Consider the following 16,368-nt stretch of genomic DNA (forward strand, 5'->3'; position numbering starts at 1 on the left):
AGAGCGTTTGCTATTTCCTTCTCCAGCTCATTTTACAGATGGGGAAACTGAGGCAGACGGGGTGAAGTGACTTGCTACAAGAGCTAGTAGGTCTCTTAGGCCAGATTTGAACTTGGGAAGATGGGTCTTCCTCATCCCACTGAGCCACCTGGCTGCATTCTCCCTGGAATGTTTTAATGGGCCTTTATTTTATGAAGACACTTGGCTCACTAAGAACTCTGGACACACTCCCAGAGGTAACTCAGTCTCATCTCTTCCTCCGGAGTTCAGTTCTGGACTTGACCGTTAGCCACGATCAGCATCTGTCCAAGAGACAGGATTATGGAGGTTGTCTTTCCGTCCCGCAAAAGATGAATTTGGATTATAAAATTCCTTGAAGCCTGAGATTCTATGACTCTAAACTTTAAAAGGGCCGTGAAGTTTGCTATGATTTTATCCATTTTGCAAACCTACAATTCTATGATCCTTTGATTCTATGCATTCTGAAATCATTAGGACGTCAGAGAGATTCTATGATTTGGCAAAGTCTGAAATCCTTGGATTCAGCAATAACATCATTTTAAAATTCTCTAAAATTTAAATTCTACAATTCCATCAAATCGGAAATTCTATGAGCCCAAGATTCTCCGCTTTGAAAGGTTGTGATTGGTTTTTCTTCTCTCTCCTGCCTTCCTTCCATCCTTTCTTTTTTCTCTATTCCTTCCTTCCTCTCACTCTCCCTCCCTCCTTCCTTCCTTCCCTCCCTTCCTCCCTTTCTCCTTTCTCTTTCTTTCTTTCTTCCTCCCTCCCTTCCTTTTCTTTCTCTCTCCCTCTCTCCCTCTCTTTTTTTTCTTTCTCTCTTTCTTTCTCTCTCTCTTTCTTTTTTCTCTTTCTTTCTTTCTCTCTTTCTTTCTCTTTCTCTCTCTCTCTCTTCTTTTCTCTCTCTCTTCTCTCTCTCTCTCTTTCTTTCTCTTTCTCTCTCTCTCTCTTTCTTTCTCTTTCTTTTTCTTTCTCTCTCTCTCTCTTTTTCTCTCTCTCTTTCTCTCTTTCTCTCTCTCTCTCTCTCTCTTTCTCTCTCTTTCTTGCCTGCTTGCCATCCTGCCTTCCTTCCTTCTTTTCTCTCTCTATAGAGAGACTATAACTCTGAGTTCTCTGTTTTTAAGAGACTGACTTTATAATTCTCTGAAGGCCGAGCTTCTGGGACTGAGATGCTCTTGCCCCGGCCATCCTCACCCAAGACAGAAGGGGATCAAGCAGGTGGTAGGACTGGGGCCTGGCCGCAGCAGCAATGAGAATTTCCCAGGCCAGTCTGAGGCTCCCTGAAGTATCGGGCTACGCAGCCCCCAGCCCTGCCCGGCCTTTGACGGTGGGACGTTTGAAGCCCACCTGGGATGGGTGGGGTGGAGGAGAAAGATACAGAAAGGAGATTAGGGGATGAGAGGGCAGGGAGGGATAATTGAAGACCGTCTGAGACAGGGAGGGTCCCAGAGACTCCCTCTTCTCTCATTGTACAGATGGGGAAACTGAGGCCGGTGAAAGTAGAGTTTTCAGGATGAGCTTTTCTTGTAATGGACACTGTCTGGGGAGAAGAAACAGCTACTGTGCCGTCCCAACCCCCTCCCCCCCTCAGTCTTCTCTGGGAGGCTCTACGCTCCTCCCACTCCTTCTCATGACCTGGGGTCTTACCTACTTCATTCGCTGTAATTAAACCAATTGGCTCCAGCAGCGGCTTCAGAGAGTGGAAAGAAGGAAGGTGGGAGGGAAGGTTAATGGTAACTAAAAATACCTGGCCCCCTCCCACCCCCTGGACCTGAGTCCCAGCCGTGAGCAAGCCCGATTAGGGAGGGGAAGGTACCTTGGGGGGAAGGGGAGGGTACCTTGGGGGGGAGGGGAGGGTACCTTGGGGGGGAGGGGAGGGTACCTTGGGGGGGAGGGGGGGCAGTGAGCCGGTGTCTGTCTGCCTATCTGTAAGACTGTGCAAATAGGCACCTCCCAGCGTGTCAGTGTTACACTAGGGTGACCTGTCTCACATGATGCTGTGAGCCCCTTAGTGTGATACAGGCCATTAACCAATCAACAACAGGCTTTTAGGAGGCAGTCAGGTGGCTCAGTGGGTAGGGCGCGGGGCCTGGGGTCAGGAAGGCCAAGTTTAAATCCTCACTCTGTCCACTCAGTATGCTCATCTGTGAAATGGGGATCATAATTGTACCCACCTCCCAGCAATCGAACTGGTATTTGTAAATCATTTTTCAGACCTTGACGAACGCTGGTTATGACTATTCTGATTGCTATCCTGAGAGGGTAGCTTCCCTAGAACTCGGCTTTTTCTCCGTATTTTGGGGGGTCAGCCTCTGATGTTGCTTCCAGCTCCAGGTTTGTGATCTTAAGAAATCGGTTTAAAATATTTCTGCCGTGTTTAACATGTATTGGACTGCTTGTCATCTAGGGGAGGGCGTGGGGGAAGGGAGGAAAAATCGGAATGGGGTTTGCAAGGGCTAATGTTGAAGAATTGTCCATGCGTGGGTTTTGAAAAATAAAAAACTCTAATTAAAAAAAATAGTTTAAGGAACAGCGAGGGCCAGAGTGGATAGAGCACCAGCCCTGAAGTCAGGAGGACCTGAGTTCAAATGTGATCCCAGACACTTACCACGTCTGAGCTGTGTGACCCTGGGTAAGTCACTTAACTCCGATTGCCTCAGCAAAAAAAAAAGAAGAAAGGAAGAAGGAGGAGGAGGAGGAGGAGGAGGAAGAAGGAGAAGGAGGAGGAGGAGGAGGAAGAAGGAGGAGGAGGAGGAGAAGGAGAAGAAGGAGAAGGAGAAGGAGGAGGAGGAGGAGGAGGAGGAGGAGAGGAAGAGGAAGAGGAAGAAGAAGAGGAGGAAGAAGAAGAACAAGAACAAGAAGAACAAGAAGAACAAGAAGAAATAATTGGTTTAAGGGTCAAGAATTGTCCAGAAAAACTTTTCTTCCAGATTTTCCTGAAGGAAATGTGTTCTGGGGAGAACACAGGAGTCTGCAATAACACTAATTCTCTAAATTACTGCAAACCCACGTTCTATTCATTCATTCATTCACCTCACACTTGCAAAGGTTCTTCCCAATCTTTGTGTTCCGGACCCCTTGCGATCTACTGGTGAAGTCTCGGGTCATGTTCTCAAAAGCAGGTTTTTAAATGTTTTCAATAAAATACAGGGGATTACAAAGAATTCTACGGGAATAGAGTTGTTCTAAATATTTTTCCAAAGTTCATAAAAGCAGAGCTGGAAGGCAATCACCTCATTGTATATTTAGGGAAACTGAGGCCTGGAAAATGGAAGGAGTTTGACAGATACCATTCAGCAAATGCAGAAAAAGAACTCCGAGACCCAGGTTTCCCACTGGCATCCGACCTGTCTCTCTAGGGATGTGGGAAGGACAAAGCAGCTTTGAGAGACCCAGGACAGCTGGGTTCCCTTGAGGAACCTTTATATTCTTTTATATTTATTTCTTTATAATTATGTGTGTGTGTGTGTGTGTGTGTGTGTGTATGTATGTGTGTATATACTGAAATGGACAAAGTACTGGCCTCCCCTCCCCTCCCTCAGTCTTAGCTTAAAGGGCCCAGAGAAGGGTCTGCTCGGACTTCTTTTGCACTTCAAAGGGCCAGATCAACAATGTTCCTAAGGATATCTGTTCCCTGAGGGTGGTCACCTAACCCTGATCCCTAAGTCTGTTCAAACATCTGCCATTGTATCTTTTGTCCTGTAAAGTCGAGTTACTGTTTAATGTCAAAGGTGCCAGCAAGGGTGAACAAGAATGCTTATAAGGCTATCCCTACTTCAGTTGGGCACGGAACCATGCCAGAATCCTTCTGGAGGTCTGTCCTGGCCATGCACACCATCTAGGCCAGTTACAAATAAATTATTTCTAAATTATGAATTACTATGGCCAGCTTGAATTTTATTGCCTAGGCTATTTCAATTCTTTTATATTTATTTCTTTATAATCATGTATATATTCTTTTATAATTCTTTATAATTATGTATATATTTTTATACATTTCTTTATAATTATGTATATATTCTTTTATAATTCTTTATGATTATGTATATATTTTTATACATTCTTTATAATTATGTATATGTTATTTTATAATTCTTTATAATTCTTTATAAGTATATATATATTTTATACAGTTCTTTATAATTATGTATATTCTTTTATATTTATTTCCTTATAATTAAGTATAGATTCTTTTATAATTCTTTATAATTATGTATATATTTTTATACATTTCTTTATAATTATGTATATGTTATTTTATAATTCTTTATAAGTATGTATATATTTTATACAGTTCTTTATAATTATGTATGTGAGGGATGTAGAAGACCCTTACCCAAAATGACTACTCAGAGATCCCTCAGTAGAAGGCAGAAAAGTTGTTTATTGAAAAACCTCCGGAGGATGAGCCGTCCCATCGCAAGATAAGCTCGCAGTAGGAGGGCTAAAAAAGTAGTGAAGATACATAGCTTTTATACAAGAAATTACATCACAAGTAAGAGAGCATTGAGAAGGGGAGGGGGAGGCATCTAATTGGTTGTTGCTATTTGGGGAGATTGGAATGGAAGGTATCTGTTTCCCTGAAATCTCCTGATTTCTAGGAAACAGAAAGTCAGGCCTTCAGGCTTAATCAAGCAGAGAGTGGTCCAGCTAATAGACTAAATATTGATAAATGTCAAATACCAATAAATGTCATCAGTTCAGGTTAAGTAAATATGTTTCTAGCTGGCCAAGGCTCAAATAGATATGAGCCTGCACATATACAGGTCATAGGGGAGACACAGAAATAATAAAATACAGAAAAAGAATTCATACATTCCTGTAAGTTCTTCACCTTTTCTATTCCCCACATGTATATATTCTTTTATATTTATTTCTTTATAATTATGTATAGATTCTTTTATAATTCTTTATAATTCTGTATATATTTTTATACATTTCTTTATAATTATGTATAGATTCTTTTATAATTCTTTATAATTCTGTATATATTTTTATACATTTCTTTATAATTATGTATAGATTCTTTTATAATTCTTTATAATTATGTATATATTTTTATACATTTCTTTATAATTATGTATAGATTCTTTTATAATTCTTTATAATTCTGTATATATTTTTATACATTTCTTTATAATTATGTATAGATTCTTTTATATTTATTTCTTTATAATTATGTATAGATTCTTTTATAATTCTTTATAATTATGTATATATTTTTATACATTTCTTTATAATTATGTATAGATTCTTTTATAATTCTTTATAATTATGTATATATTTTTATACATTTCTTTATAATTATGTATAGATTCTTTTATAATTCTTTATAATTCTGTATATATTTTTATACATTTCTTTATAATTATGTATAGATTCTTTTATATTTATTTCTTTATAATTATGTATAGATTCTTTTATAATTCTTTATAATTATATATATTGTAGAGGGCCAGTATTAAATAAGTCCACGTATAGAAAAAGTCTAGTTCAGGTATTACTTAATTCCTGCTCTCTGTAAAGTGAACAATTCGAAGCCTTGGCTCTCCATCTCCCTAACAATGAATGGAGACCTACTGAAGATAAATTTAGGATAATCTTGAAGGAGAATGCATGGGACAGGGACAAGACAGCACAACTAAGCTATTTACAACTCCCTTTTGACAAATATCTTGGAATTGCCGATTTCTGTTGCTCGCCGCCCTGACACAATGACTATCTTGTTATTGCTAGTTAAGGTGGAACTGAAATGTCAAAGTCCGGACTATCCATTAACCCTAGAATTCATCCTGGCGTCGCCTAGAGGTAGCTGCTGTTAATGGGACACTGGCTTAAAGAGTTAGAAAGCCTGGCCCCCAGATTAATAAAGGGAGACCACAAGGCCTCCCTTCCACCTGGTCTCGGAGATTCATTTCAGCCTCAGTCTCCGTATTCACCAGAGCTACCCTCCGACAGTGTATTTGTTTGTGTACTATTACCCCACGGACTCTTTTGAGAATAGAGGGGGATACATTCTTGTCCTCCAAAGGAGACACCTGAAAAACTGATTGCTTCACTGATTGTCCTTAAATACAGTAAAAATTCTATGTGTGTAAAAAAATCTATGATTCTAAAATATCCATATAAGTAGATATATACATATATAATTTACAGTTATGTATGTACGTGTATGTTTGTGTGTATGTGTATATATGGGGGGGAGAAAGAGAGATAGAGACAAAAGGCCACAAAGACACACAGAGAGAAAGTAATTGTAAGTTTAACAAACTATTTCCCCAACATTTTCTCTTGGCTTTTAAAGCCTTCCTGGCTCTAGTTCCTTCTACATTCTATATAATAGCCAAACTGGTCTGGTCTTCCTATGACTCCCCCATCTCCACTCTCTATACCTTTGCCCAGGCTGTCCCCCATACCTGATTTGCCTTCCCTCCTCTCTAATCTCTGCCTCTCCCAAGTTAGTTTATTTTCCTCCTTAGTTTATTTGAAAACTCAGGCCTTTTACAGGGCTGTAGGGAGTACCATAGTGCACAGAGCCCCAGGCCTGGAGCCAGGAGTACTCATCTTCCAAATCCAGCCTCGGATGCTTACCTGGATAAGTCCCTTCACTGTGCCTGCCTCAGTTTCCTCATCTGTAAAATGAGCTGGAGGGGACCTCCACTCTGGGATCTTTGCCAAGAGAACCCCAATGGGTTATGGAGAATTAGATGTGACTGAACTACAGGTCTTTTATGCTCCCTGGGGTTCCCTCCAAATGATATCGCATTTATTATCTATGTATTTTGCACAGAAAAATGGCAGCATGATATAGAGCTGGCCCAGGTTTAAATCCCACCCCCAACACACCCGGGAAGTCATTTGACCGAATCCAGGCGACTCCCCCAGACTAGACTGTTGCCAGAAGGTAAAGAATCCCAATGTTGGCCGAGGGTTTCCTGCGGCCTGTCCCCATATTTACTTATTTGTGAGACAGCCAGGGAGTCCAGTGGTCTGAGCACTTACTGGGTTTGTCGTCCTCCCTCTGCCCCCCAATAGAAGGGAAGGTCCGGAAACTGAGGCCGGCAGGGAATGATCAGCGCTGTGATAAGGGAGCAGGGACCCCAGAGAAAAGGCCAGGCTACCGTTGAGCCGGACCACCGAGGGCTCAAGATTGGGAAAGGGAAGAGAGCAGATCCCGTCCTGGAAGGTTACCTGGGAGAGCACCAGAGGTCAGGGGGAAGGGGGAGGCTCCGGGTGGCAAGACAACAGGAGAGGTGGAATCATGGCGGATTGGGATGGGGACAAGAGTTCCTGAACGGGGAAGCCGAAGCCTTGTGGGATATGTGGAGATCAAGCTGCGGCTCTCTTTGTGGCTGAAGCGGAAGAGGAAAATGGAGTGAGCTGAGGGACTGGGAGGCCCAGGGAGCCTCAGTACGTGTGCGCAAGCCTTCCATATGAGAGGAATCAGGGAGGAGAGAGCTCTCGTGAGCCTTGGCCTGGGCTCACTGACCATGGGAGTCTCCAAAGGCCCCCAGAATCTGGAATGGGCGAGAAGGATGGATTGAGCGATCTCCAAAGGACCGAGGTTCCTGAGCGAAGGAGGTGGAGGGAGAGCCAGGAAGGGGCACAAAAAAGTGTCCGGGGAAACCGAGTCACCGAAATGAACCCTGGTTTCAGATGGAGAAAGCGGGCAAGGAGAAAGGTTTAGGATAAAAGCAATTTTAAGTATGGAACAGACAGTCCAGAGAGCGCAAAGGGCTGGGTCGGTCTTATGGACCAGATGGAACCCACTCTAACCCGTGGCTGTTGGAGCAGACTAGAGACATCGAATAAAAACCTAATTTCAAAGGGAGGAAAATGGTTTGCAAGCAAAGACACGGGCAGGAGTTCCACTGGAGTAGGACGGTGGGGGAAGTCAGATATCAGATCCCGTTCTAGAATTCCAGGAGAGCCAACTTTTTTATCTCAACTTTTGTCATTCGGAGGATTACCCAACAATCCCAGGCATCAGGTCCCCCTTAAAGAACCCCAAATTAGCCAGATCTCAGCGCCTGTACCAGTGTCCGACGGTGGGCCTGAGCCCTGCCAATGAGGATTAGCGGTCCCTGCGGGACACTTCTGATTCCCAGGAGGACCCTGGGAGGCTTGTGGGCTGCTTCCAGGGCCGCCCTCTCAGGAGCGGGGGCTTTCTTCAGACGGTCCAGGCGGACCCCCCCCCCCAATTTGGCAGCTCTGGGAGCAGTTAGGGACCCTTAGGAGAAGCTCCTCCCAGCAATCTGAATGGGAGTTTCGGGTCAGCACAACACAGGTCTTTGTTTGAGGATCTCTAAGCAGCACAAAGAGATGGACCAGTTACCCAGACAGGTTCAAACAATACAGCTCCCTTAATGGCATAATCAATCAGGTCAGGGACCCAGCGAACTACTCCGAGGAGTCACAACGGAGTCATTTTGAGGAGGAAGATTTACATGTCACCAAAGTAACTGAGAAAATTTAAAGCAACACCTTAAAACAAAAGACCAGAGCACTAGAAGAGATAGCCCCAATATTAATTCACACCGAGTCTCCTTGTATCCTAGTAACCCATTCTCCATGTACATTTCAGCAGCACATTGTGAGTCCCAGATATCTCACGTCATCATCGGTCCCCAGATAGCCTTTCAAGCTGCTCATTCTCAGAATAGTTTTCAAAGGGGCCCTGCTTCTCTGGTTCCAAATCTAGAGCTTCCCAGATAATTCTGCATTTAAATTTGGATCTCCAATTTTAAACTTCAGAAAATTTCACTTCATACACCGTTCTCTCCTTACCTAAATCCTAGACCTGGTATGAGGATCTTTGAAAAAATTTATGAGGTTCTAGGGGAGGGGAAGAGGGGAAAAGGGGAGAAATTGGACACAAGGTTTTGCAAGGGTCATTGATGAAAAATTATTCTTGCATGTGTTTTGAAAATAAAAAGCTTCAATAAAAAATAGAAGAAAGGGGGGGAAAGTTAAAAAAATAATTGATTAATTAAAAAAGTTATGAGTGTTTAATATATATTGGATTTCTTCTGTGGAGGGGAGGGAGATGGGGGAAAGGGAGGGAGAAAAAACTGGGAACACAGGGTTTTGCAAGGACAGATGTTGAAAACGATCTTTGCACATATTTTGAAAATAAAAAGTTATTATTTTTTAAAATTAGCATACTAAAAAATTTATGAGAGTCCAACTGCAAAATGAAGTCCTCGGCCTTTTAAAATGATCAGATATCTTAAAAATGGAAAAATGATTTCACTTTTTTTTTTTACTATTATCAATACAATTTATGTGTAACTTTCTTAATCCTTAATAAATCCTTAATTTAATTTATTTCTGCGATTGGGGTTAAGTGACTTGTCCAGAGTCACACAGCTAGAAAGTATTATGTGTCTGAGACCAGATTTGAACTCAAGTCCTCCTAACTTCAGGGCTGGTGCTCAATCTATTGCACCACCTCGCTGCTCTCTTAATTCAATTTTAAAAATTAAATATCAAAACATACTCAAAGCCTGAATTTCCATGACAGATAAATTTGGAAGCTAATCACATTATATATGTAAACATATCTATATATATACACACATATATATATAATATTATATGTATAGTTCTTAGAGAAAACCATCTAATTCAGCTGCTTTCTTTTTTCCTTTTTAAGAATATATTTAATAATTTAAAACTTAAATGCAAAATGAGAAAAAACAAAAGAGAAAAAGAGGGAAAAAAAAAAAAGCATTGTCACTGCAGACCATGAGGGAGCATTCAAAATATATAACAATAAATTTCCATTTCGACACTGAATTCCTAATTGTCCATCTTTTCTTTGTTTCCCTGTTATTCCATTTAATTAGGAAACTTTCACATGACATCTTTGTCTTATTATTTTATTGAATCATTTCCCCCTTAATTTGACCGCAGATAGAGATTAAAATCGTAAGACATTCATACTATAATAGCTCAGAGCCGTTCCGGTATCGATCTATAACTTAATAGATTTAGTATTGCACTTAGAAAACTTCTTGATTACAGACATTTGCTATAAAAAGAGAAAAAAGGACATAGTTATAACAATGTCATACATCATTAGCAAGGGAAAAACTCCCTTCCCTCTGTCTGAGTCCATGCATTAGTCCTATTTGACAGCCAATCCTGTATAATCACAGTGTTTCAAAAGCAAGGTTTAAGATTAACCAGGTAGGGATTTTTCTTTTCAGAAAGGACATAGCACAATGGGGAAATCGAATCAGGAGGATCTTACCTAGGTCATGTCAAGTGCCACTGTTCCCTTAGATCTCCTAAGCAGCTCCCGGAGTGTAGTACGTGCCGTTTTCTACTATTGGTTTCCCGAAAATTGAGACGATTATTCCGTAATCAAAGTTCAAAACAATAGGAAATTACAGTTTTGGGATTACCTTAAATAACAAAATTTCACTCACCACAACTCAGGGCTTACATATCTTTCTTGATGTGTCCCCCACAGTTAACATTTCATTTATCCTTTACTTAGAAATGAAAAACTACCCATATTCTGGGCCTTCGGACGTCCAGCAAATGCCTAAGAGTTGACTCAGCAATATGTTGAAGCAACATCTTTAAACTGCCCTATAAACTTTCAGAATAGCCAGGAATTGCAAGGGAGAATTTGTGATTATATGTTATTCTCTATTTTAAAACAAAATATCTTGTTAAATTATTTATTATTAAAATATTTTTTAAATTAAAAAGATTTTATCAAATATTCATTATTTATTATTAAAAGATTTATTAAATTAACATTTTTAATTAAATATTCATTAAATTATTTATTATTAAAAGATTTATTAAATATTCCTTAAATACTGAAGTTTTCAAATATCTATTTTTATCGCACCCTTTTAAAAGCCCAATTCATGTACAACCACCTCTGGATTAAAAACTTGTTTTGCCTAATATCATTTCTGTTACAATGGTCTCTCAAATTTCACAATATAAGAGAATTCAGAAATGACGACGATACAAATAATATCATGTATTTAAAACACGAAACAAAACTTCAGATGACATTTGTTGCATTTCCAAAATATCGCATGTTAAAATCATTGTTCTTATTCCCTTTGGCGTTTTAAAATCACTTTAGAGTTATCAGGTATGAAACAATTACATTCAGTTAAAGAAATAATACCCCACTGCTTAGCAAATGCCAGTCACTGTGTTAAGCACTTTAAAATCATCATATTATTTTGGCCTTCACAACAACCCTGGGAAATGGGTACCATTATTACTTTCCTTCTTATAGATCAAGAACAGAGATAATATAACTTGCTCAAGATTACACAGCTAACAAGTTTCTGCAATTGAACATAATTCAAGTTTCCCTACATTTTTCTTTTTCTTTTTTTGCTTGGGCAAGTAAGGTTAAGTGACTTGCCCAGGGTCACACCACCAGAAAGTGTTGAGTGTATGAGGCCAGATTTGAACTCAGGTCCTCCTGACTTAAGGGCTGGTGCTCTATCCACTGCACCAACTAGCCGCCCCTCCCTATATTTTCCCTACATTAAACACCTGGATTTGGGAATCTCTTTAGTTTAAACAATCTTTTCTCTTTTCATGGTCAGAAATGTCAAGGAAGGGCTGACATAAGGTATAAATCATTAACCTTTTTTTTTTTTCTTCATTCTGGGATTACTTCCAGAATAGTTGGCTTCCTTCATTGCTCTAATGAAACTATTAATCTGGCCATTTATTTTATTTTTATTTTTTAATTATAGCTTTTTATTTACAAGATACATGCATGGGTAATTTTACAGCATGGACAATTGCCAAACCTTTTGTTCCAATTTTTCCCCTCCTTCCCCCCATCCCCTCCCCTAGATGGCAGGTTGACCGATACATGTTAAATATGTTAAAGTATAAATTAAATACAATATAAATATACATGTCCAAACAGTTATTTTGCTGTATGGACTTTGAAATAATGTACTATTACTAGCCGTTTATTTTAACTTTTAAATTTTAATTCTCATTTTTCCTTAAGACAAATTCTACAGTGGTACCCCAAAACTTACTAAGATATTCCAGAAGGGAGTGAGTTCCTGGAATTGCCAAAAATCTCAGGAGTTCTCCCTTATAATCTTAAAAAAGGATACATCCTCAAACTTCCTAAATATGCTAAGGTGTTTTAACAGTTCTACCAACCTGGGTAATGGGAGCTTTTCCCTGGAGTTCCACTATAATCAAAGCTGAAACGACAAGGGGGAAGTATGTGGCAGATTTTTGTTTGTTTGTTTTTCTCTTCTCTTCTAACCTTAGAAAAGTCTACGGTGGGAGTTAGTCTTGCTTACTGGGACAACTGCTTCAATAAGAAAGTTCATTCATTTTCCCCAGTGTTCTAAACTCTTTGGCGACAGCCTTAAGGAGTTTTTCTGGCTGGCTGAAGTTTAACTCTCTCGAGGTAACAGGATCTAGCTCACCTCACCAACCGGACACAGACATTTTACATTTTATGAAGATAAAAAAGTAAGTCAGACACAAACAGCCACAGTTTTAACAAAGCTCATGGTCACAGTCCATAGCTGGGAACAGAGGCTCGGAGCTAGACAAATACTCTCTTATTTCTGGTCCCAAGCCAGAACAGAGCAGGTAAGAACCTCCTGGCCTTCGGAGACCAGAAACGACCTGAGCAGACAGGAACAGTTGGTTAGGGGACGGCTCTCGCAGAGAGACTGAGACCCAGTCACTGTTGTTTTCCTCAAAGAATGGAGAGCTCGGAGATCGGGGCAGGAACAAGGGTGGAGGATTCACCAGACAAGGGGCGGGCAGTTGGACTCTCAGAAATAAGTCTTTCCTGGTGCTCTCCTGGAGCCCAGCGGCCCAGCTCCACGTCTAATCCCACTCCTGACACCAATGTTAACCAGACAGAATCAGTCTGTGAGGGGCTGGAGCCGAACAAAGCTAGAGACAGGAGGGCGAGGAATCAAAAAGAGCTGTTTCAAGGTGAGGGAAGTGGTTTGCAGGCAGGGAGACCCGCTGGAGCCGGGCCCTACTAGGGAGCCCTTTTAATGCCAGCGAATCTCAGCACTTACACGGGGCTGGCAGTGAGCTGGGCGCAGCCCGGCAATGAGGGGGCCTGTAACCATGGGACAGGTTGGGATCACAGCAGGACTAGGGCCGGGGGAGTGGTTATTGGAGCCCGGGGCACCGCTGGGCCCCAGCTCTGGAGGATAGGGCGTCTCCTAAAGTCTCCACACTCTAAAGGGGGCCAGTGTTGGGGTGAGGGTGAGGGTGGGAGGGGGGAGAAAGGGAGCAGCCATGGAGGCTGAGAACGGGTTGGTGTCCAGCTGATAGTTGGGAATTCAGAATCATTGAGATGGGAAGAGGTGGGAGAATGTTAATCGCTAAGGAACGAGTTCCAGCAGATTGTCAGTGACCCGAGGGATGTCCTCTAAGGGAGGCTGAGGATTAGTCTGGGTTACAGGGCCAGCCTCCGCAGGAGGCCAGAGTCGGGCGTTCCGAGTGGGTCTAATCTGCAAGTGCCTCCAGGGCCTGAGACCGTTGTCTCACTGTCTCACTGACAAGGGTCGCAGGCCAGGGTTTGTGTACGAAGCCCCCCCAGGAAGTCCCTGAGAGGCTGCAAGTCCTAAAGCAGCGCTCCCTCCCCGTCTGCCAGCACTCCCCCCCATCCGGGCGCCGTGGCCAGTGATTTCCTTAAATGTCACTCCCCCCTCCCTGATGAACTCAAATAAAACTTCCAGTCAGCCAGCTCCTTCCTGCTACCCCCGGGGCTGCTCCTCGGCGCTCAGCCGGTCCCGGCCCCGGCACGGACTGAGGAAACCGCGCGCGCTGGGGGTGGCGGCTCCGCGCCGGCCCAGGCCTGCCAGGCTCAGCGGGGAGGGCCCGTTACCTCGGCCGGCAGCCGGGAGGAAACTGGCCGGCCTCGGCCCCTTCCCAAAGCCCTGGGCGCAGGGAGCGGGGGCGCCAGCAGCCCCCGCGCGGATCGCTCATAGGTGCGCTGAGGGAGGGAGGGCTACGCTGCTCAGCGCCCCCTGGGTTGGGACCTGGGGGAGGGGAAAGGGGGCTCCTGAGCAGGGGAGGGGCACGGCTTTAGCCAGCCCAGAACCCGGGTTTTACCATCTTTGGCCCACGGGGGGGGGCGGGAGGGAGCGGCGCCTCCGGCTCCGGTCCGGTCCCCAGGGCGCGTGCGCCCCCCGTTTGGCCGCCTCAAGCCCCGACTCCCATCACGCTTAGGCGTCTGAGAGGGGCCTGGGCCGGCTCCCGGAAGGCTGTGCCCCCGGCTCTCCTCCGCGGCACCCCCCGCCGCTCGTCCGCAGTGGAGGGGCCCACGGGACACTATGTAAGTGCTGCTGACGGCAGCGTTCTAATTCGGAACGCGGGCGGCGCCACCGGTCCATCGCGCTGCAGCTAGCCGTCCGCCTCTCGCAGACAAAGCCGGGGCTCCAGCCATGGCGGTGCAAGTCCATGTGGTTTACTGGTGAGCGGCTTGCAGTCCCCGGGGCTGGGGGGGAGGGGGGGACGGTGCATGGTGGGGACCGCTTGGGATGCTCCCCCCAAGCCCTGCCCCCATCCACCCACGCCGCTGTGCCCGGGAGCCGGTCCAGGAGAGAGATCCACTCTGGAACGTTCTAGGGGACTCAGAACCGGGGCGGGGGTCCCCTCAGATCTGGGGAGGGTCCCGGAGGCATGAGGGGCTGCCCCCCCTGGGGAAGAGGGGCTCCCTTGGGTGGACTTGGAAGGGAATTCTTCCCCCCTGCGCTTCTTGCTGCACTGAACGTTTTCATCCTAACTGAGGTTCTCTCTCCCCCCTTCTTTGTCGGATGCGTCCTCCTGCTAGTGGTGCCTGAGGCTATAAGCCCAAGGTCAGTGGTCTGGAGGTGGGCGCAGGGTGGGGGATGGGAGGATTGGGGAGACTGGTGGGGGCGCTCTGCCGAACCAACCCCGCATCTTCCTCGTGCCCTTCTATCTCAGTTTCTGTTGCTGAAGAAGAAGCTAGAGGATGAATTCCCCGGCCTCCTGACCATCGTGAGTGACCCCCGCGGGTGACCCCCTGGCTGTGTTTGCTGGGAGAGAAATAGCTAAAAATCCTGGGCCCACGAACTGCGGTCTGGGGTGTCTGCTGTGAGGAGGGTGGGGCAGGGAAATCCCCACCCCAGCTTCTGTCTGCCAGCTTTGCATTACTCCCGGGAAATCAGTGCCCAGTTCTGAGCTTCTGCCCAGGGGGTGGGGTGCCCTGCAAATTCAGCGTCCTGGGCCGCAGCTCCTGGGGCCATGTCCTAGTTATGGCAGCACACCCGTCCCAACCCACACAGAGTAAGGTACAGGGAGGCCAGTGAGAGCCTCAGCCTCTTTCTTGCCTCCAGAATGGCGAAGGCACCCAGGGGGTCACCGGCTTCTTTGAAGTAACAGTTGCTGGGAAACTTGTCCATTCCAAGAAGGTCAGTGGAGCCTGTTGGGTGTCCTCGGTCCCTTGCTCACTGCCTTGGTGACCTGGGGCCAGCTGCCTCCAGCTGGGGGGGTGGGGGGTAGGAAGGGCCCTCCGCACAATGGAGGCTTTGAGCCTGGGTGGGGGTGGGGTAGCCAGGCTCTGGCTCACAACCCCCCTTCCCCCCCAGGCTGGACATGGCTTTGTGGACTCCTCAGAGAAATACCTGCAGATTGTGGCAGAGATCAAGGCGATCCTGGGTTAGCCGGGCCTGAAGGCAGAGGTAAGGGGCCCGGGGTTGGAGGCCAGACCCAGGACTGCCATTTCTGCTTCTCCCCGGTCCTGAGTTCTATCAGAGTGGGAGCGGGGAACCCCCAGTTTTAGGGGTTCCTTTCATGGGTCTTATCAGCTAGCAGCCCTAACCCCCCTCCCCCTCCTTCCTGCCTCTAGCTCAGGGGCCTTGTCCCCATCCCTGCCCAGCGATGCTTCATGACGGGAAGGACTGAAATGTCCCCTGGATGCCTGGTTCTTCTCTGAAATCCTTGCACCTGTTGGGCCGGGGCTGAGGCCGACGCCCCTGGATTCTGCCCTGCGTGCATCCTCCTGCCTGTCCCCTCGCCCAGGTTCTCGCTTCTCCTACCAGTTCCTGGGATTCCGGCCTCCTCCTGCACCCCAAATGCCGTCTCTCTTCATTAGCCCCTCCTAGGCGGGGCCTTCCCTCTTCCCTGCCCAGGGGCCGGCCCTGCGTCCTCACCAGCTCAGCTGGAAAGTGAGAGGGCCCAGAGTTGGTTGCCCTGTACCTTGGAGAGCAGCCTTTGCCCCGACTGAGGATGGAGGGAGGCTCCCACCTGGGCTGGCGGGGCTTGAGAAGGTCTGTGGAAACCCAGGAAACAGCCTTAACCTTAAGGGCTAATTAATAAATTAAAAACTTAAATTTT

At 45.2% G+C, this 16,368-nt stretch overlaps 1 protein-coding gene across 2 annotated transcripts; it reads left to right on the top strand.

The window, feature by feature from the left end:
• Window positions 1-13,884: 13,884 nt before the first annotated feature.
• On the top strand, window positions 13,885-16,368 carry SELENOW (selenoprotein W). Of its 2 annotated transcripts, XM_051989282.1 has the most exons (7): window positions 13,885-13,997; window positions 14,239-14,482; window positions 14,843-14,867; window positions 14,977-15,030; window positions 15,369-15,443; window positions 15,621-15,713; window positions 15,881-16,368. In XM_051989282.1, the coding sequence occupies exons 2-6, from the start codon at window positions 14,454-14,456 to the stop codon at window positions 15,693-15,695; spliced, it is 258 nt and encodes an 85-aa protein (XP_051845242.1). In that variant the 5' UTR covers window positions 13,885-13,997; window positions 14,239-14,453; the 3' UTR covers window positions 15,696-15,713; window positions 15,881-16,368. The 2 variants fall into 2 exon arrangements, with proteins under 2 accessions (XP_051845242.1, XP_051845243.1); XM_051989283.1 differs by lacking the exon at window positions 13,885-13,997 and having other exon boundaries at window positions 14,172-14,482.

The sequence above is a fragment of the Antechinus flavipes genome, chromosome 3 (genome assembly GCF_016432865.1).
Source record: "Antechinus flavipes isolate AdamAnt ecotype Samford, QLD, Australia chromosome 3, AdamAnt_v2, whole genome shotgun sequence".
Taxonomy (NCBI): Eukaryota; Metazoa; Chordata; class Mammalia; order Dasyuromorphia; family Dasyuridae; genus Antechinus; species Antechinus flavipes.